Consider the following 17,737-nt stretch of genomic DNA (forward strand, 5'->3'; position numbering starts at 1 on the left):
TCATGGCATTGACTTCCTTTCCCGAGACTGGGGTCCTCACCTCTCTCTTTCTCAGTAGCATCCGGCTGAAAGGAGGTCCCTGATTCTTAGGCTGTGCTGAGTTTGTTCTCTCCTCCCTGATATGATTTTCTTCCCCTGGGAGGAAGATGGTGCACATTTATAAGACTCAGAGGCTCTTTTTCTTTCCTCCCTGGATCCACACCACTGCCAGTATCGGTGCAGCTTCCGTCACCCACACATTTCCTCCTTAAGGGGCCGGGCCTCCTCTTCCCGCAGGGAATGATCTCACTTAAAGGAGGGGTCGCTGCCCCACAGAACTGTGGCCTCTCTCAGGGGCAGAGCAGGTGGGGCCGCAGGGGGCAATGTCACTGGCCGCACAGAGCCAGGCCTGGCAGCCCCACCCTAGACATGAGGGCCTGGGCCTGGAGCCGGTCCTTTGAAGATGTAAACTGAGGCTCTCACCCGGTCATCAATGACGGGGGCCCGGAGTCCTGCCTTAGCCAAATGACAAGCGTGGCCTCTTTCACGAGGAAAGGAACTCCTTATTGGAAACCAAATTACAAATGAATTAGCAGCTTCCTCTGGGCCTGGTGATCTTCTAGCTTAAGCCCCCTGACTCCAAGGGTATATAAAAAGGCCCGAGCAGAATGGGGTTGGCAGACACTGACAATTCACGTAGCTGCAGCCTCTCCGACACGACGTCTAACTGCTCCCCAGCCTCCATCAAGAGCTGCCCCCAGTCACCCTCTGTCTGCTCCAGCAGAACGAGCTGCCGGCTGGAGCTGTGCCTGGGTTATGTCTGCCAGCCCGGGATGTGCGTGCCCTCTGTCTGCGCGCCCACCCCCTACCGGCCAGCCACCTGCCTCTCCAAGGCCCACCTAGCCAGCTCCTGCCAGCCCGGCAGCTGCCACCCGACCAGCAGAATCTCCAGCTCCATGGGTTCCTACAGCCGATACTTTGAGGGCTCCTTCAATGGCAACGAGAAGGAGACCATGCAGTTCCTGAACAACCACCTGGCCGGCTACCTGGAGAGGGCGCGCCAGCTGGAACGAGACGACGCACAGCTGGAGAGCCGCATTCGAGACGCCTCCCTGTCTCAAGCGCCTGCCTTGGGTCCTGACTAGCAGTCTTATTTCAAGACCATCGAGGAGCTCCAGCGGAAGGTGAGGGCAAGGGGTGAACAGACTCCCTGGGAAGGAGACCCAAAGAGCTGGCCTTCCAGATTTGAATCTCACTCATTTCTTAAGCTACGTTCAGGGAAAAGAAACATCCCTAGGGCGCAAGATTATCTTATAATTCGAGTGCTCAGCCAGAGCCCTTCACATGGGAAGAGGCCTGGGAGCTAGTCTCAGTTCTGTCATGGATTCATTGCGCGACTCTAGGAGGTCCCTTCCCTGGGCCTCAGTTTCCTCATCTGGAAAATGGGGATAATAAGGGTCCTTATGTCAAAACGTTTCCATGGGTTAATACAGGTAAAGTGCTTAGGCCAGCCCTTGGTACGTGGTGAGTTTTTGGTAAACTTGAGTGCTTGTTAAGGACCCTTCTAACTGTCATGTCTAACAGAGTTTTTCCTCCCACGTTGCTCGTTGCATTCAAAATGGGGCATTCAGATTTATGAAGACCCAGGTGCTTGAAAAATAAACCTCACGTTTACTGAGGACTTGCCGTTCACTGAATATCCCTGAGTTCCAGAGGCTTCGGCAGGGATGGCTGCAGGACTACTGGTTCTCCTCACTTGGGTTCCTTTTCCTTCTTCTTGTCCTGGACCCCCTCTGTGCGCTGTGGCCCCCAGGTTCTGTACACCAAGGCAGAGAATGCCAGGATGATCACGTACGTCGACAATGCCAAGGTGGCTGCCAACGTCTTCAGCACCAAGTGAGTTCGGCCAGGGGATGGAGGCACCCTGTCTCCTGGCACATGCTTGGGGGCAGCTTTCTGTTAGTTTCATAGACAATAGGAAAAGCGCCAGTGGCTCAAGGTCTTCCCTGGGGTTGGCACTCAGTTTCACCCCTCAGTCGCTGACCCTGTCCTGACGCAGGTACGAGATGGGGCTGGCCATGTGGCAGCTGGTGGAGGCCGACACCAGTAGCCTGTGCAGGGCGCTGGATGAGCTGACCCTGTGCAAGGCCGACCTGGGGATGCAGGTGGAGTCCCTGAAGGAGGAGCTGATGTGTCTCAAGAAGAACCACGAGGAGGTGAGGCCTGAAGTCCAACTGAGGTGGTCCTGGGGAGCCCAGTGAGAAGAACGTGGGATTTGGGGTTGGGTAGTCATGGGCTGAAATTCCCAGGTCGACCACAGATTGTATACGTGACTTTGCCCAATTTATTTAACCCTTCTGTAACCTTTCCTTTATGTTCTCATCTGTAAAATGGGGCTGACTCTATCAACAAGGCTGCTGTGAGAATTCAATGAAGTCACAGGTCTTAAACGCCTGTCCTTTGGTTGGTGCTTGGAAATGCTAACGACCTTCGCTTCTGCATTTCCTGGACTGGCGTGACTCTCAAGGGCTTGTGGTGACTTGTTTTTCTCATGAGAGCTGCATAACAGGGGTAGAGTGGCCCACTAGGGCTGGAGGGGGTTGTTTTCTAGAACCAACATGGAATGGCCCGTCCGTCTCTGCTAGGCTGGACTGCGGGGGGTGGCCCCCACCTCGTCTAAGGGAGAGGTGAACTGCAGTGGTTTTCTTCTTTTTTTCTCTCCCCATCCTTGTTCCCCTTCCTCTCTTCTGTTTGCATATAATACACTTAATCCAAAAGCCACAGGTCGACCCTCTGCTTTCTGATTTTTCCTCATCTCCTGTAGGTCCTTGGAGGGGAACCCCTCTACCCTGGGCACCTGTATGCTGTAAAGCCCACCTGAGCTCTGGTGTTTTTTACCTCTTTCCCTGGGTTGACACTCAACCTCTCAACTTGGGAGTTGAAAGCACAAGTGCCTCCGAATCCTGGCTGGGTTTCCTTAGGCTGAAGTGTAAAGTAACAATGTTACCATATACTCAATGAGCGCCCGAAGGCACCTGACTCACCCCATCTAGATCAGAGAACTGGGAGCTGCCCCAGGAGGCCACTAATGAGGAGTTATCGCTTGGTATCGGCAGCCTCAGCAGCAACTTTCTCTTCCTGGCAGCGGAGCCTGGGAGGCGCCTGCTCTCACTTGGGCCTTGAACCAAGTAAAGCCAGGCTCCTGCAGTGCTCCTTCCCGGATGAACGCGGGCTGGGAGGGGGGACGGGGGGACAGGGCACAGTTGTCGCATTTCAGTCCAAATGGACCAAACAAACCCTGATGCTGCTCCTGGCTTCTGCCAAAGCTATAGGAAGCCTCTCCCATCACGGGGTGTCCAGGTGGAGCTGAAAGACCCTCGGGGTGCTGCAGAGTGGCTGCAGTCCTCACAGGGCCCCTCTAAGGCAGAGATCTTTAGCATCCTTTGCTCCATCTTCTCACATTTCCTTGGGGAGGTGATCTAGGATCTCACGACTTCACACTTGCCTGGTGTTCTTGTGTCTTTTCAGGAAGTCGATGCCCTCCGATGCCAGCTTGGGGACCGCCTTAACGTTGACGTGGACGCCGCAACCCCCGTGGACCTGAACAGGGTTCTGGAAGAGATGTGGTGTCAGTACGGGGCCCTGGTGGAGAACTAATCACAGGGACATGGAGGAATGGTTCACCAGGCAGGCGGGCCTCTCGCAGGGGGCTGGCCTCCCCAGGATCCCTGAGAGGCACCCCCAGCCTTCTCCTGTCTCCCGCATTGCAGATGGAAGCACTTAACCAGCAGGTAGCCACAAGCTCTGAGCAGCTTCAGAGCTACCGGTCAGACATCAATGATCTGAGACGAACGGTCAACACGCTGGAGATCGAGCTGCAGGCCCAACACAGCCTGGTGAATGTGCCTGTGGGCACCTGTCTCCCAGCTCTGGATCTCAGGCAGCACTGAATGTAGGGGCAGGCATCCAGGAAGGAGGAGGGGGAAGAGGAAGAGGCGGGAGGAGGGGGACGGCGAGGGGGAGGAGGTCCAGATTTAACCACCACCATTGCTTGTCCAGCTGACCTCTCCTGCAGGGAGGTTTCTCCCAAGACCCAGCTCAGAGATAAAAGGGCCATATTTCAAATCTGATGTGGGTTAGGTGGCCCCTGTCAAACACTTCCAAGAAGGCTTGTCCTCTGCTTAGCCTGCCCTTCCAAACCCATGCTTCTCAACCCCACCTGGGCAGATTTAAAAACTCTCCATGCCCAGGTTCTTCCCCAGATGAATTACATCAGAGTCTCTGGAGGTGGGGTCTGGGCATGGGTGTTTTTTAGCGTCTCCTGCATGACTCTAAAGTGCAGCCAGGGTTGAAGACCACTGATCTCAGTGATGCTTGTAGCGGGGGAGCCTGGAGAACCTCAGGTCCAAGGCCTGAAGCCTGAGTAAGGTTGAAGAAGGAATAAGGGATTTAGCGTCACGTGAACGTAGGTTCAAACCCTGGCCTGTCACTTCCCAGCTGTTTAACATTGAACAAGTCACTTGACCTTTCTGGGCTTCAGTTTCCTCAGTGACTCAGGTAGGGAGGGGTCATTCCCAAACCCAAGGAGAGACTTGGCTCTTCTCGGCTCTTTCTTTCTTTCTTTTTTTAAAAAGTTGAACGGAAGATTCTTTAAATTCTATAGCGCTTTACAATTTTCAGAAGTTTCACACGCGTGATTTCACATAATTCTATAATAACCCTTTTTTCCCCTACCCTTATATTGCCCCTCACCTTTTCCCTCTCCCCACTGGTAACCACTAGTTTGCTCTCTGTATCTGTGAGTCTGCTTCTTTTTTGTTTTATTCACTAGTTTATTGTATGTTTAGAATCCACATATAAGTGGTATCATACAGTATTTGTCTTTCTCTGACTTATATCACTTAGCATAATGCCCTCCAAGTCCATCCATGTTGCTGCAAATGGCATTATTTCATTCTCTTTTTTTTTCATTCTCTTTTATAGCTGAGTAATATCCCATTGTGTATATAAACTCCACATCTTCTTTATACACTCATCTGTTGATGGACGCTTAGGTAGCTTCCATGTCTTGGCTATCGTAAATAATGCTGCTATAAACACTGGGGTGCATATATCCTTCTGAATGTTTTTGTTTTCTTCATATATATACTCAGGAGTGGAATTGCTGGGTCATATGGTATTTCTAGTTTTAGTTTTTTGAGAAACCTCCATACTGTCTTCCACAGTGGCTGTTTCTTGGTTCTTTCTAAGGTCATGGAAAATAGGTCCTCTCCTCACAGCTATTTTGTCTTTCCTTTTGCCTTAGAGAGACTCTCTGGACTCTACCCTGGCAGAGACGGAGGCCCGCTACAGCCTCCAGCTGGCCCAGATGCAATGTCTGATCACCAGCTTGGAGGTCCAGCTGGCCGACATCCACTGTGACCTGGAGCGGCAGAGCCAGGAGTGCTGGGTGCTGCTGGATGTCCAGGCTGGAGTTTGAGATCAACACGTACCGGGGGCTGCTGGAGAGCGAGGACTGCGAGTACGTGGGCTGTGAGAGGTTTGGAGGAGGTTATAGGAAGCAACTGGATCTACCCATAAGGTACACCCCTGTCATGATTAATAAGGGATTAGGAAGCCGGGATGATCCAAAGACGTCAGACAGGTATTCATGCTGCCATCCCACACCTGGCCCATTGGGACCATTCTACTCCATTCCAAGTTGGCAGACTCCTTCTAAGTGCTCAGCGTGTGCCAGGTGCCACGGGGGATACTGAGCTGGATGATGGCAAAGCATCTGTTCTCAAGCCTTTTCCACCTCCAGGGAGACAGACATGCCACTGGAGATCATACTGGGGAAGGGTGGATGTTTTGGGCACTTGGAAGGATTATGTAGCTTCATGTGTTGAGCTGTGGTGGAAAGGAGGACAGGAAAGATCGGCTGGGCCCCATTCAACGGTGAACCACAAAGGCCATGCTGGGGAGGGAGGGCTTTATTTTATAGGCAGTTGGGAGGCCTTAACTTTTTTTTGAGGAGGAAATGATAGAATTTGCTTAACTGCCTAGCTCCTCGCTACATGGTAAACAACTGGAACTCAGAGAAAAAATATTTTTATCCCCTGCGTCTGGTGCATAGTAGATGCTCAGTAAACGTTTCTTGACCAAGTCAATGAGAGCTCAAAGCTGCTCTTCAGGAAGATGGCACAGATGGCAACAGGAAGGGCTGAGGAGAGAGAGGGAGGAAGGGCTGGGCATGGGAGCCATTCAGGAGGCCCTGGATGTGGTCTAGGTAATAAACAATGGGGAGGGTCTGAATTTGGGCAGTTGGAGGCATCCGCCCCCAGCCGTGGTACAGGCAGAATTGACAGGGCTTGGTGGCTGCCTGGATGCAGGATACCTCTGGGCCTTGGATAGCTGGTGGGCTGATGATTGTAGGTAGACATTCAGCCTTGCTTCTCTGCCATTTAGAATCTTGCCCTCCAGGGCAAGGGTTGCAAAGTCAAATATTTTTCAAGAACTAGGCCATGACCATACGTGAGTGACATGGGTCACTGTGGGACAGTGGATAACCAGGGAGCTATGGCTTGTCCAGTGAAAGTGGTGCTGCCTCCTCAGGGCCATTTCTACCGCATATGATGACGATTCAGTACTGCTGGATCTTCTCATCATTCAAGGGAAGCTGGGAAGCTGCATTTCTTTTAAATGTTTAGGTTCTTTTAAAACAAATGTTTTAAGTTCTCCTGATTTTTAAACCTTTTCAACAAATTTAAAAAAATACGGGGGCTTCCCTGGTGGCACAGTGGTTGAGAGTCTGCCTGCCGGTGCAGGGGACACGGGTTCGTGCCCCGGTCCGGGAAGATCCCACATGCCGCGGAGAGGCTAGGCCTGTAAGCCATGGCCGCTGAGCCTGTGCGTCCATAGCCTGTGCTCCGCAACGGGAGAGGCCACAACAGTGAGAGCCCCGCGTACCGCAAAAAACCCCAAAAAACCCAGCAACAACACACTGAACATTGGATGGAGGCCAAATAGCCCAGAGACAGGACAGGCAGCCTGAGGACCACATCCAGCCTGAAATGTGTTTCATCTGGCCAGTACTGTATTTTTTTTTTTTTTTTTTGCGGTACGCGGGCGTCTCACTGTTGTGGCCTCTCCCGTTGCGGAGCACAGGCTCCAGACGCGCAGGCTCAGCGGCCGTGGCTCACGGGCCCAGCCTCTCCGCAGCATGTGGGATCTTCCCAGACGGGGGCATGAACCTGTGTCCCCTGCTTTGGCAGGCGGACTCTCAACCACTGCGCCACCAGGGAAGTCCCTTGTTTATCTCTTAATTTCAACTTCTTGCCCAGTTTCTGAGCCTTTTAATTCTTCTTAATTCTGGCAACGACACAGTTGTTCTCCTGTTGGGGGCTAGGGTAGGGGATTTGGTGGAAGTCAAGTTGAATAAGAATAGGCTTTGGAGTGGAAGGAAACAGATACTGAGAACGGCTTTGACACTTTATAATTGGCTTGAGCCAAGAAAAATGACTTCACATCTCTGGTCCTCAAAACCTTATTTATTTATTTTTGTAAAATTAAGATAAGAATACCCACTTAAAAAAAAAAAAAAGAATACCCACTTTATACGGTGTAGGAAGGATATAGACAATATGGTTGATAAATTCCCTAGCACACATGATAGGTTCTCCTATCATAACAGACTTTAGAATCAAGGAAGTAAGGCAGGAAGAGGGGTTGCAGTGACTCTGATACTACAAATCTTTTGAGTTTCATGGTCAAGTTCTTATATGATATTCCAAAAGATTATTGTTCAGTTTTGTTTGTTATTGGCTTCTTGAGCTCACTGTTTTTGGTCTGGATCAGGCATGGTCTTCAGAGTCACCCTCATACTGATGAGTTTCTTAGACACTATTTAAGACACCCATGGCTACCCAAGTTATCGTGCTTCCGATGGACAGGAACGTAACCAACTGTGTGTCAGGTATGAGCCTGGCATATAGGATGTGCCAGGAGATGTGTTGAACGAGTGGACTTCATAGTCTTTTTGCCTCTTAAAATGAGACCAAAAGGCAAACAACTGAAGAAAGAAGAAATACAGAACTTCTTGTTAATCAAGAAGCCCATAACATCTACTAAGAATCAATTTCTTCCCTGGGTAGGGAAGGCTGGTTGAGTTCTCACCCAGGTCAATGCCACTGTAGTCATAGAAGTTTGTCTCTCTTGCTGCTCCAAAAACCAACAGGAATAGTCATGCCTTCTGCGTGGACACATCAACAAGGAGGCCAACCCCAGTCAAAGCACAAACATCTGACGGCTGAAAGGACTTCTGTTCTTTTAAAATGATAAAAAGCTTCTGACTTCCCACCCACAGCCAACCTGATATCAGAGAGCCAAGAGGCACCTCAGATTCATCCACATTCCTTTAATGAGATAAGGAACTCCGAATGGTAAACTCGACAGCTGGGCAGCAGGGTGATGGTGCAACAGGAGGTAGAGAATCAAGCAGGGAGGTCAAAGCATGGAGACCACACCCACCTGGGATGGGGTTTAAAAGGGCCGGGAGGGAAGAGGGTTGTCAGACTCAGTGGCTTGGCCTTCCCAGCGGCTCTGAACCTCCTGTGCGTCCTCAGCCCACCATAACCTCCTCCTACATCAGCTCATCCCACTGCCTGGGCTGTACCAACACTCCTGGAGTAAGAAACATCTGTGTCTCCTCCATTGACATTGGAGACTAGCCTGGGGCAGAGGTCAACAATGCCCCCCTATGTCTCTCAGCCACTCTGGCACACGCCAACTGAATCCCAGTGGGAACAACCCCTCTGGGCTGACCCAGCCCCTGTCTGCCCACAGCTGCGATGCCGCCTGCCCCTTGCTGGGGACCTGCCACATTCCTGGCAACATCGGAATCTGCAGGAACCTATGGCGAAGGCTCCCTTAACAGCCATGAGAAGGAGACCATGCAGTTCCCGAATGACCGGCTGGCCAGCTACCTGGAGAAAGTGCGCCACCTGGAGCGGGACAACATGGAGCTGGAGACCCAGATCCAAGAGTCGAGCGAATGCCATGAGGCCACCGTGTGTCTGGACTATCAGAGCCACTTCTGCACTATCGAGGAGCTGCAGCAGAAAGTGGGGTTTGCGATGCTCCCAATCAGAGGTTGGCAAGCAACAGTCCCTAGGCCAAATTCAGCCTCCTGCTTGACTTTGTAAATAAAGTTGTATTGGTACACAGCCATGCTCACTCACTGACGTATGGTCTGTGACCGCTTTTGTGCTGTAGTCATGACAGAGATTCATGGTCTGCAAAGCCTGAAAGATTTACTATCCAGCCCTGTACAGAAAAAGATGACTGACCCTGCACTAAATGTTCAGGGTCTGGATTGGCAGTGGAACCAGCCACAGATAAAATTATTTTTAATTGAAGTATAGTTGACTTACAGCGTTGTGTTAATTTCTGCAGAACAGCAAAGTGATTCGCTTATACATATGTATGCAAATTCTTTTTTATATCCTTTTCCATTATGGTTTATCCCAGGATATTGAATACAGTTCCCTGTGCTATACAGTAGGACCACGTTTTGTTTATCCAGTCTATATATAATAGTTTGTATCTGCTAACCCCAAAACTTGTGGGAAGAGAATCTCTTGAGTGAAGGTGAATGTGAACGTGAAAAGGATGAGATGTAGGATTTGATTCCCCAGGACTCTGAGTTTACGCTTTCTGAGTTTCAGTGCTTACAATTCCTAAATTGTAGTTGCGAAAAACAGTGCAACCTAAGTTCTGGTGCAGGAAAAGGGGTCAAGGGAGTATGTTCTAATGTCCTTTATGAGCCAGTGTATATCCATTCAGTAATATTGGTCTCTTACGTATATCTGCTGTCCCCTTTGGTTATAATGCAATACTTCTTAAGAGACTTCATCTTAGTTTTGGAGACAGAAAGACAAAGAATATCAGAATAAGGGCCATGACTCCAAAAAAGATGTTAAAAAAAAAAAAGACTAAGGCAAAAAACAAAATTAAATTGGGCTTCCCTGGTGGCGCAGTTGTTGAGAGTCCACCTGCCGATGCAGGGGACGCAGGTTCGTGCCCCGGTCTGGGAGGATCCCACACGCCATGAAGCGGCTGGGCCTGTGAGCCATGGCCGCTCAGCCTGCGCATCTGGAGCCTGTGCTCCACAACGGGAGAGATCACAACAGTGAGAGGCCCGCGTACCGCAAAAAAAAAAAAAAAAATAGACTGAGGGCCATGGAGCTATGGGTAGATTCAGGGAAGACCTTTGAGGAGGTTGACCAACCGGTGAAAGGGACTTATTAAGAATGGATCCCACCTTATCTGAAAGTGTAATAACCATTCCATTGTTCTGTGGCTTAGATTCCACATCTTGTTTATACCAGGTAAAGCATCATATCTGGCAAAATAAAATTAAGTCTTTGCTATATGTTCAGTTTGCTACTACCTTCCATCTCTTGCTTCTTTTGGCTCTATACCTTCACCTTTTGCCACGCCTCCTCTTGCATGTGCCCCTCCTGTACCACATCAGCATAGCTCACATGTTTGGGAGTTTGTGTTGTCCAAGAGGATGTTGTAGTTTGAACCCAGCCAATGGTGCTTCCTTTGACTGAGGCCATAGATGGCTCTGGGAACAAGCAAATCCCTGAGTGTACTTTCTTTTCCCAGATCCTGTGCATCAAATCTGAGAACAACAAGCTGGTCGTGCAAATAGACAATGCCAAGCTGACTGCTGATGACAATAGGACCAAGTGAGTCGGGGTACCACACTTGGGGGAGGGGCCAGATGTCTACCTGGACTTCTCTCTCGTGAGACACTTGGTATAGGAGATGTAATCGACCAAGATTCCAAACCGACAGTTACAGCAGGAGTAAACAGAGGGCATTAAGCCCAAGGTCTTGAGAAAACACCCCTGGCCACCTGCAGTTATTTAACTTTTATAATTTACAACGTGATTTGGAACACATCCTCCACTTGATTCTATGTAAGAAGAACCGGGTGAGGGGGGCAGGGCAGTGAAGGCATCTCCTTCGTGAGGACACAGAGGCTCAGAGCCCTGATGGCACTTGCCAGAAGTTGCACGGCTGTCGAGTGGTAGAACCAGAACTTGGCCCCGCATTTCCTACCCCGAGGTCATTTCATGCGAAACTCCGCTGCCTTGGTAAAGGATGTGTTTCCACACTGCAGCTCGACCAATTTGTGAGCACTAATTATTCATGACAGAAATCATGGTCCACAGCCTGCAGTGGAGGCATGTGAAGGTCAAAGGGTTTATACTCCCTAGAGGGTCCAATGTAGAGGCAGGGAAGGATATTTTATATATATATATATATATATATATATATATATATATATATATATATATTTGCTGTTTTTTGCGGTACGCGGGCCTCTCACTGCTGTGGCCTCTCCCGTTGCGGAGCACGGGCTCCGGACGCGCAGGCTCAGCGGCCATGGCTCACGGGCCCAGCCGCTCCGCGGCATGTGGGATCTTCCGGACCGGGGCACGAACCCGCGTCCCCTGCATCGGCAGGCGGACTCTCAACCACTGCGCCACCAGGGAAGCCCAGGACATTATATTTTATTGTCTCTTTTCTGGGCACTGTGGACGCCTCACTCCTCCAGAGTTAAGGAAGCCGTTTCCTTTCTCTCGTTCTGCCAGTTTGGCTTCTAATCTGGGAGAGAATCCAGGGTCCATCTCAGCTGGGGGCGTGGAAGAGGACGGTTTACAGTGGGCACACCTGGCTGCTCTGTAGCCTCCCCTTTGGCCATCTGCCCATGAGGGCAGCGTTGACCACGGTCCATCCTGGTGTCCTCAGTACCGGCCACTCTGCCTGCTTGTCTTAGGTGCTTAGTATTGAATGAGTGGGGATCACCCTGCTGTTTCTGTGAGTGCACGGCACAGGAAACGCCAACTCACAACTGGAGGGCAGAGGGAAGGCCAGCAAGGCATGCAGTAGGTTGTGTCCTGGGGCCCCTCTGCTCTCTAACCCCAACTCCTGTGCCTGCCCTGGTGAGGGTACCAGACGGAGCACTTGCTCTGCCAGCTGGGGAGGGGGCCGACGTCTGTGGGTTGCACAGGGCGCTGGACGACCTCACACTCGCCAAGGCCAACCTGGGGGCCCAGCTGGAGTCCCTGAAGGAGGAGCTGCTCTGCCTCAAGAAGAACCACAAGCAGGTGCGGGGCCCTTTGTGTGACACGTGGAGACGTCCTGGGGGTGAACTCAGGCTCCTTTGGAGGAAGCAGTGAGGCTCTTCCTCCTGCTTGGGTGGAAGCTCGTGCCTCGCTGTTAAGCCTTGAAGGGGAGCTCTGGCTTTCCGTGGGACCTCGCCCACTGAAAGGCTCTGGAAGCTGCTATGCTGACGCAGGCAGCACCTCATCCTCAGAGGAGGGCAGGGAAATCGCTGGAGGGGATGGGAAGTGGGAGGTGAGGCTTTGAGTAGAGGGCAGTGGGGGCCCCATGTATGGGACATCCTCCTATGTCCACAGGGAGTCCACGCTCTGAAGTGTCAGCTGGGGGACCAGCTCCAGACTGAGCTGGATGTGGTGCCCGCTGTGGACCTGGGCGGTGTGCTGGAGGAGATGCGGTGCCGGTACGAGGCCCTGGAGGTAGAGCTGCAGGCTCAGCTCACGCTGGTGAGTTCCTTTGTGGGCATGGAAGTTCCTTTGTGGGCACTCAGCTGGGCTCCCACTTCCCATGGGCAATTCCCAGGTTCGGTACATGCGTCACTTAGATACAGACCAGGGACCCAGCTTTAACCTGATTCCTCACCTTTGCGAGAACACTCTCGTAGATGGGGACGCAAGAACATTCATGTGGTGAGGGAGGTTCTGCAAACGTCTCCTAAGGTCTACAAGGAAGAGTCACAGCGCGTTGCTAGCTGTCACAGCTGAGGACTGGATTTTTCTTGGGGCCTGGCAATGGCTTGGGGTGTCATAGTCTTTCTGAAGAGACTGAGGACAGGGTCGATAACTTTTAACCTCTTTCCCTCTTTCTTTGGTCTGCAGAACTGGCTGTGTGAATCCGGGGCCCGCCTCGGCACTGAGCTGGCCCAGATGCGTGCCTCACCAGCGACGTGGAGGCTCAGCTGTCGGAGATCCGGGCTGACCTGGAGTGGCAGAGCCAGGAGTACCAGGTGCTACTGGACGTCAAGGCCTGGCTGGAGGGTGAGATCGCCACATGTTGGAACCTTCTGGAGACTGAGGACTGTAAGTTTGTAGCCTGATGTTGTTTGTGTCCATATCATGTGTAACAGCAGAGACCTCTTATTAGGAATGACTCTAAAGGAGGCGTGGCATTGCAGACCCCACCTTTGGGGACAAACTTGCTACCCAGTAAGCCTGGTGGGCTGCCTGGACGTAGAGGAGGGTGTGCAGGGCCTCTGCAGCTCATGCCGTCCATTTTTTTTTTTTTTTTTTTTTTTTTTATTTTTTTATTTTTTAACATCTTTATTGGGGTATAATTGCTTTACAATGGTGTGTTAGTTTCTGCTTTACAACAAAGTGAATCAGCTATACATATACATATGTTCCCACATGTCTTCCCTCTTGCGTCTCCCTCCCTCCCACTCTCCCCATCCCACCCTTCCAGGCTGTCACAAAGCACCGAGCTAATATCCCTGTGCCTTGCGCATGCCGTCCATTTTGTGGCCCATGTTATGCTCCCAGGTGCTAGTCACTCCCACAGGGGCTAAAATACTGAGGGCTCTGTGCATTTAGGTTTTGCTAAATTCTCTCTGGAATATTCCAGGAGCTTTTAAAAATATTGCATGGGGCAGTGGTATCTATTCTCTCATTTTAGTTCCTCAGTAACGCTGTGACAAAGGTAGGACAGATAGTACACCCCTGTGAGAAATAAGGAACAGGACCAGGGGCTGTGTTTAAATGAAGAGAGTGGCCGGCCACCGGCTTTGCACACAGGCGCTCTGAGCTCTGGCCGCAGCCTCACTGTGAATTCCGGGCAAGTCACTCCCCTCTCTAGGCCTAGAGGGACCTGTACCCTCTAAGCCCCCTTTTCTCTTCCAATTCTAAAGTGCCTATTTATTTTGGATTTTCATACACTTCTCATGCCAATACTTAAGCACCTTTTTTTCTTCTGCAGGCTCCCCTGCAACATGTGCGCGACCCTAGCCTCCAGCACCTGTGTGGCCCCTGCAGCCTGTACCCCCTGCTCGCCCTGCCTTTTCGGGCCTTCTCGGGCCTCCTGTGGGCCTTGCTCATCGCCTCGATGCTGAATTACTCCTCAGCCAGAGATGTCAGAAAATGGGAGATGTCTGTAGTCCCTTGGCTTCAACCCCCAGTCCTGCCATCGGAGGCCTTTCTTCCCCAGCCAGCCTGGGGGAGACTGAAGCCAGGCAGTGCTTCTCTGTTGACGGGCTTTCCAGCCGGGTAGCTCAGCCCTAGCCCCTGGATTTGTGTGCTTCCTCTCTTCAGGATGTCCTGACTGCTCCATTTTCTCTCTTCTGCTGCCTCCTGATCTCTCTGAGATGGGGAGGGTAACCTCGCTTTTATTTTGCTAATAAACTTTACTTCTGCTGCATAAGGAGCCCAGTGCCTGCTGGTCTGTTTCTCCATCCAGACCGTGATGCAACCGTTCCTGTAGAAGCAGGGGTTGTGGCTCACTCACCAGAGTGGTTCTGGAAGATGGCAAAGCCAGTGAGGACCGTGGTTAAAAGTGGAACTGCAGCGAGATGGCACAGATGAGGGATACCCAGCTCTTGACCTGACCAAGCCTGTTTAGAGCCATATACACAGAGCTTTTAAAATACAGACTCGTTCAGACTAAATAAAGTCCCCCTTTAATCTGGATGAAGCCATCGCAAGGCACCGTGTCGGGGCTTTATAGACACGGTGACACAGGGTCCCACGAAAACCCTGCAAAGAGGGAGCGGCTGTTACTACTTTCAGCTGGTAGCTGAATCAAGGCTTGAACCCCAGTTTCTCTGAAGTAGATCCAAAGCCCATACTTTGAAAGCTTTGAAGAGGCCAAAAATTAAACATGAGAAGGTTTAGGGTGGTTGTTCTAAAAGTGTGGTCCTCCATCCAGTAGTACCAACATCCCCTGGGAACGTGCTGGAAATGCAGACTCTTGGGCCCCACCCCAGACTTTCTTAATAAGCAGTCTGTTTCATCGAGGCTTCCAGGTGATTCCATGCACACTCGAGTTTAAGAATCACCGTGTAAGGGGGGTTTATTTGTGAAGTAAGATCCCGACTGGCCAGACCCACTGCAGAAGGGTTGGGCCTCACCCTCCTGATCTCATGGGTGAGGAACTCTTTATCCCATCGAGATAGTGCGAACATGTTAAATTGCCGAGCCGGTGACACCGTCAGTCTAGAAAAGGTCAATCAAACTCACCCACCCTGGGCTCCCCTGGTGGCGCAGTGGTTGAGAGTCCGCCTGCTGATGCAGGGGATGCAGGTTCGTGCCCCGGTCCGGGAAGATCCCACATGCCGTGGAGCGGCTGGGCCCGTGAGCCATGGCCGCTGAGCCTGCGCATCCGGAGCCTGTGCTCCGCCACGGGAGAGGCCACAGCAGTGAGAGGGCCGCGTACCGCAAAATAAATAAATAAATAAAATAAAAAATAAAACAAGGTTGTCTGGCAAAAAACAAGACAACGAGATGTGTTTATAAAAAAAAAAAAAAAAAAAAAAAAAAAAAAAAAAAAAAAAAAAAAACTCACCCACCCAAAGCTCCCCCGCAGGCTCCGCTGGCAAGTCCTTCTGGCAGCCGCCCAGCTTGGAACTTGAAGCCAATAGCCACATGAACCAGAAGCTCCATATTTAGGCAGCCATGGATGAGAAGAGCATGTCTTCAGAAACCAGCATTAGAGCTGACCAAGCAGTGAGTTCCCCATCACTGGAGGCATTCAAGGAGGGCCTTTATAACCAGCTGGTGGGGACATTAAGAAGGTCGCCAGGCAGCTGATGGAGCTGGATACGATGGTTGTAGGGGTCTTCTAGCCTCCAAATTCGATGACTCCCTTCTTTCTAGGTCTTATTAATCAGTGAAACTATAAGTGGAGCTAACACACTGACTCCAGCAGCTCGTTCTTGTCTTCCTTCTCTACTCCGTGAACTCTCTGAATCAGAGTAGCTTGCTGAGAAATTTACAAAGTCCAGCTGATGGTTGTCGAGTCCAGCCTGTCGTGATGCGGGAGTGAAAACAGTCCCAAGTCCCAGGGGTGGAGAGAGCTTAAGCCAGGCCTTGGTTGCTGTACCTCCAACTGCTCTCAAGCCCAGAATCCTACCTGTTGGCTACCGTCTGTGTAGACAGGATTGATTTGCTTAAGAGCCATCAAGACTTCCATCATAGGAAGCTCTGGAAGGTCAGAGGCTGTCTACCCTTTCCTCTCTTCCCTTCCACGGTGCCTCTGTTCTTTTTCCCAAGCGTAAAGGTGTCTGGGTACAGGTGATGCATCCCTAAGGTGCTTACCCAAGCGTAGGTCCCAATAAGAAAAAGCAATCTTGATCAGTCTTAATTTAGCACCTGGCCCAAACACCGTCACCTCTTCCTTTGTACTTAAACAGCTCCTTTCATCCAACAAGTTCAAAGCTGTCTAACAAAATAAAGCCATTTATTCTTGCTCCACCATGTTCTTCCCATGTAAGGAGAGGGAGAGAAGGTGAGTCATTCGGTGATGGAGGGATTCTTCTCGTGACATGAAATGAGTCAGTGGGGCCCCAAGATGATTGTTTCTTAAGTTCATATCCAATGCCCTGACCGTCATCTATAATTAAAACATTAGCTTTGATGAGACATTGCTTGCGTGTGTGTGCGTGTACGTGTGAAGTGGTTTGGGTTCCTGGGAAGAAACGCCGGGTGAAGGGGATGATTATGCTTGGGGAGGTGCCATCATTACCATCATCACTACCGTCACCGCCACCACAACTATCCTTTTCATCATCGTCACCATCACCATCATCGTCATCATCTCCACCATCAGCATCACATAGCTTCATCATCATTGTCATGGACGCTCACATTCATTGAGCTCTTACTATGAGCCTGGCACTGATCTAAGTTAGGGATAAGTTTATATACATATACTCATTTAATCTTTACAGCAATCTGATGAAGCCAAGGTTATTGTTATCTCCATTTTGCAGATGAAGAATCAAGGCTCAGAAAAGTTAAGTAACGTGCCCAGTTCACACAGCTACTAGATGGGGAAGCCAGGGTTCAGATCCAGGTAGTCTGCCTCTAGCAACTGTTCTTTCAACCACTGTGCTTTACAGAGGCCAGGTCTCAGACTGTGTCAGTAGGATGACAGAACCATAATCACCCCAACGTTTTTGATTCTTTTTCCTTGCATGAAATAAGAGAATGTTTATGCCAGAGAATTCTTTCACGTCTGAGAATTTATGCCATAAAGGGTGGTGCAAAGAATGAACGTTCTATGGTATCTAAAAATAGTATGAGGATCCTGGCAATTAAAAAAAAACTTCTCAATAATATTATATTTTATTTATTTATTTTTTAACATCCTTATTGGAGTATAATTGCTTTACAATGTTGTCTTAGTTTCTGCTGTATAACAAAGTGAATCAGCTATATGCGCACGTATATCCCCATATCCCCTCCCTCTTGAGCCTCCCTCCCTCCCACCCTATCCCACCCCTCTAGGTGGTCACTAAGCACCGAGCTGATCTCCCTGTGCTATGCGGCTGCTTCCCACTAGCTAGCTATTTTACGTTTGGTAATGTATATATGTCAATGGACCCTGGCAATTTTAATGGTGGGGAATCAACAAAGAAGGCCAGTCCACCCTCTGT

At 50.5% G+C, this 17,737-nt stretch overlaps 2 protein-coding genes across 2 annotated transcripts; both read left to right on the forward strand.

Moving 5' to 3' along the window:
- Window positions 1–647: 647 nt before the first annotated feature.
- On the forward strand, window positions 648–14,197 carry LOC136139056 (keratin, type I cuticular Ha2-like). Its single transcript, XM_065897976.1, is given in 9 exon segments — window positions 648–1,163; window positions 1,793–1,875; window positions 2,039–2,195; window positions 3,508–3,630; window positions 3,632–3,670; window positions 3,750–3,875; window positions 5,285–5,442; window positions 5,444–5,500; window positions 14,065–14,197. Coding segments are annotated over 9 exon segments (1,392 nt in total).
- LOC136138325 (keratin, type I cuticular Ha8-like) lies at window positions 8,717–13,189 on the forward strand. The gene is given in 7 exon segments (XM_065896986.1): window positions 8,717–8,863; window positions 8,865–9,026; window positions 10,630–10,712; window positions 12,044–12,140; window positions 12,453–12,599; window positions 12,676–12,782; window positions 13,036–13,189. Coding segments are annotated over 7 exon segments (897 nt in total).
- Window positions 14,198–17,737: the final 3,540 nt, after the last annotated feature.

The sequence above is a fragment of the Phocoena phocoena genome, chromosome 19 (genome assembly GCF_963924675.1).
Source record: "Phocoena phocoena chromosome 19, mPhoPho1.1, whole genome shotgun sequence".
Taxonomy (NCBI): Eukaryota; Metazoa; Chordata; class Mammalia; order Artiodactyla; family Phocoenidae; genus Phocoena; species Phocoena phocoena.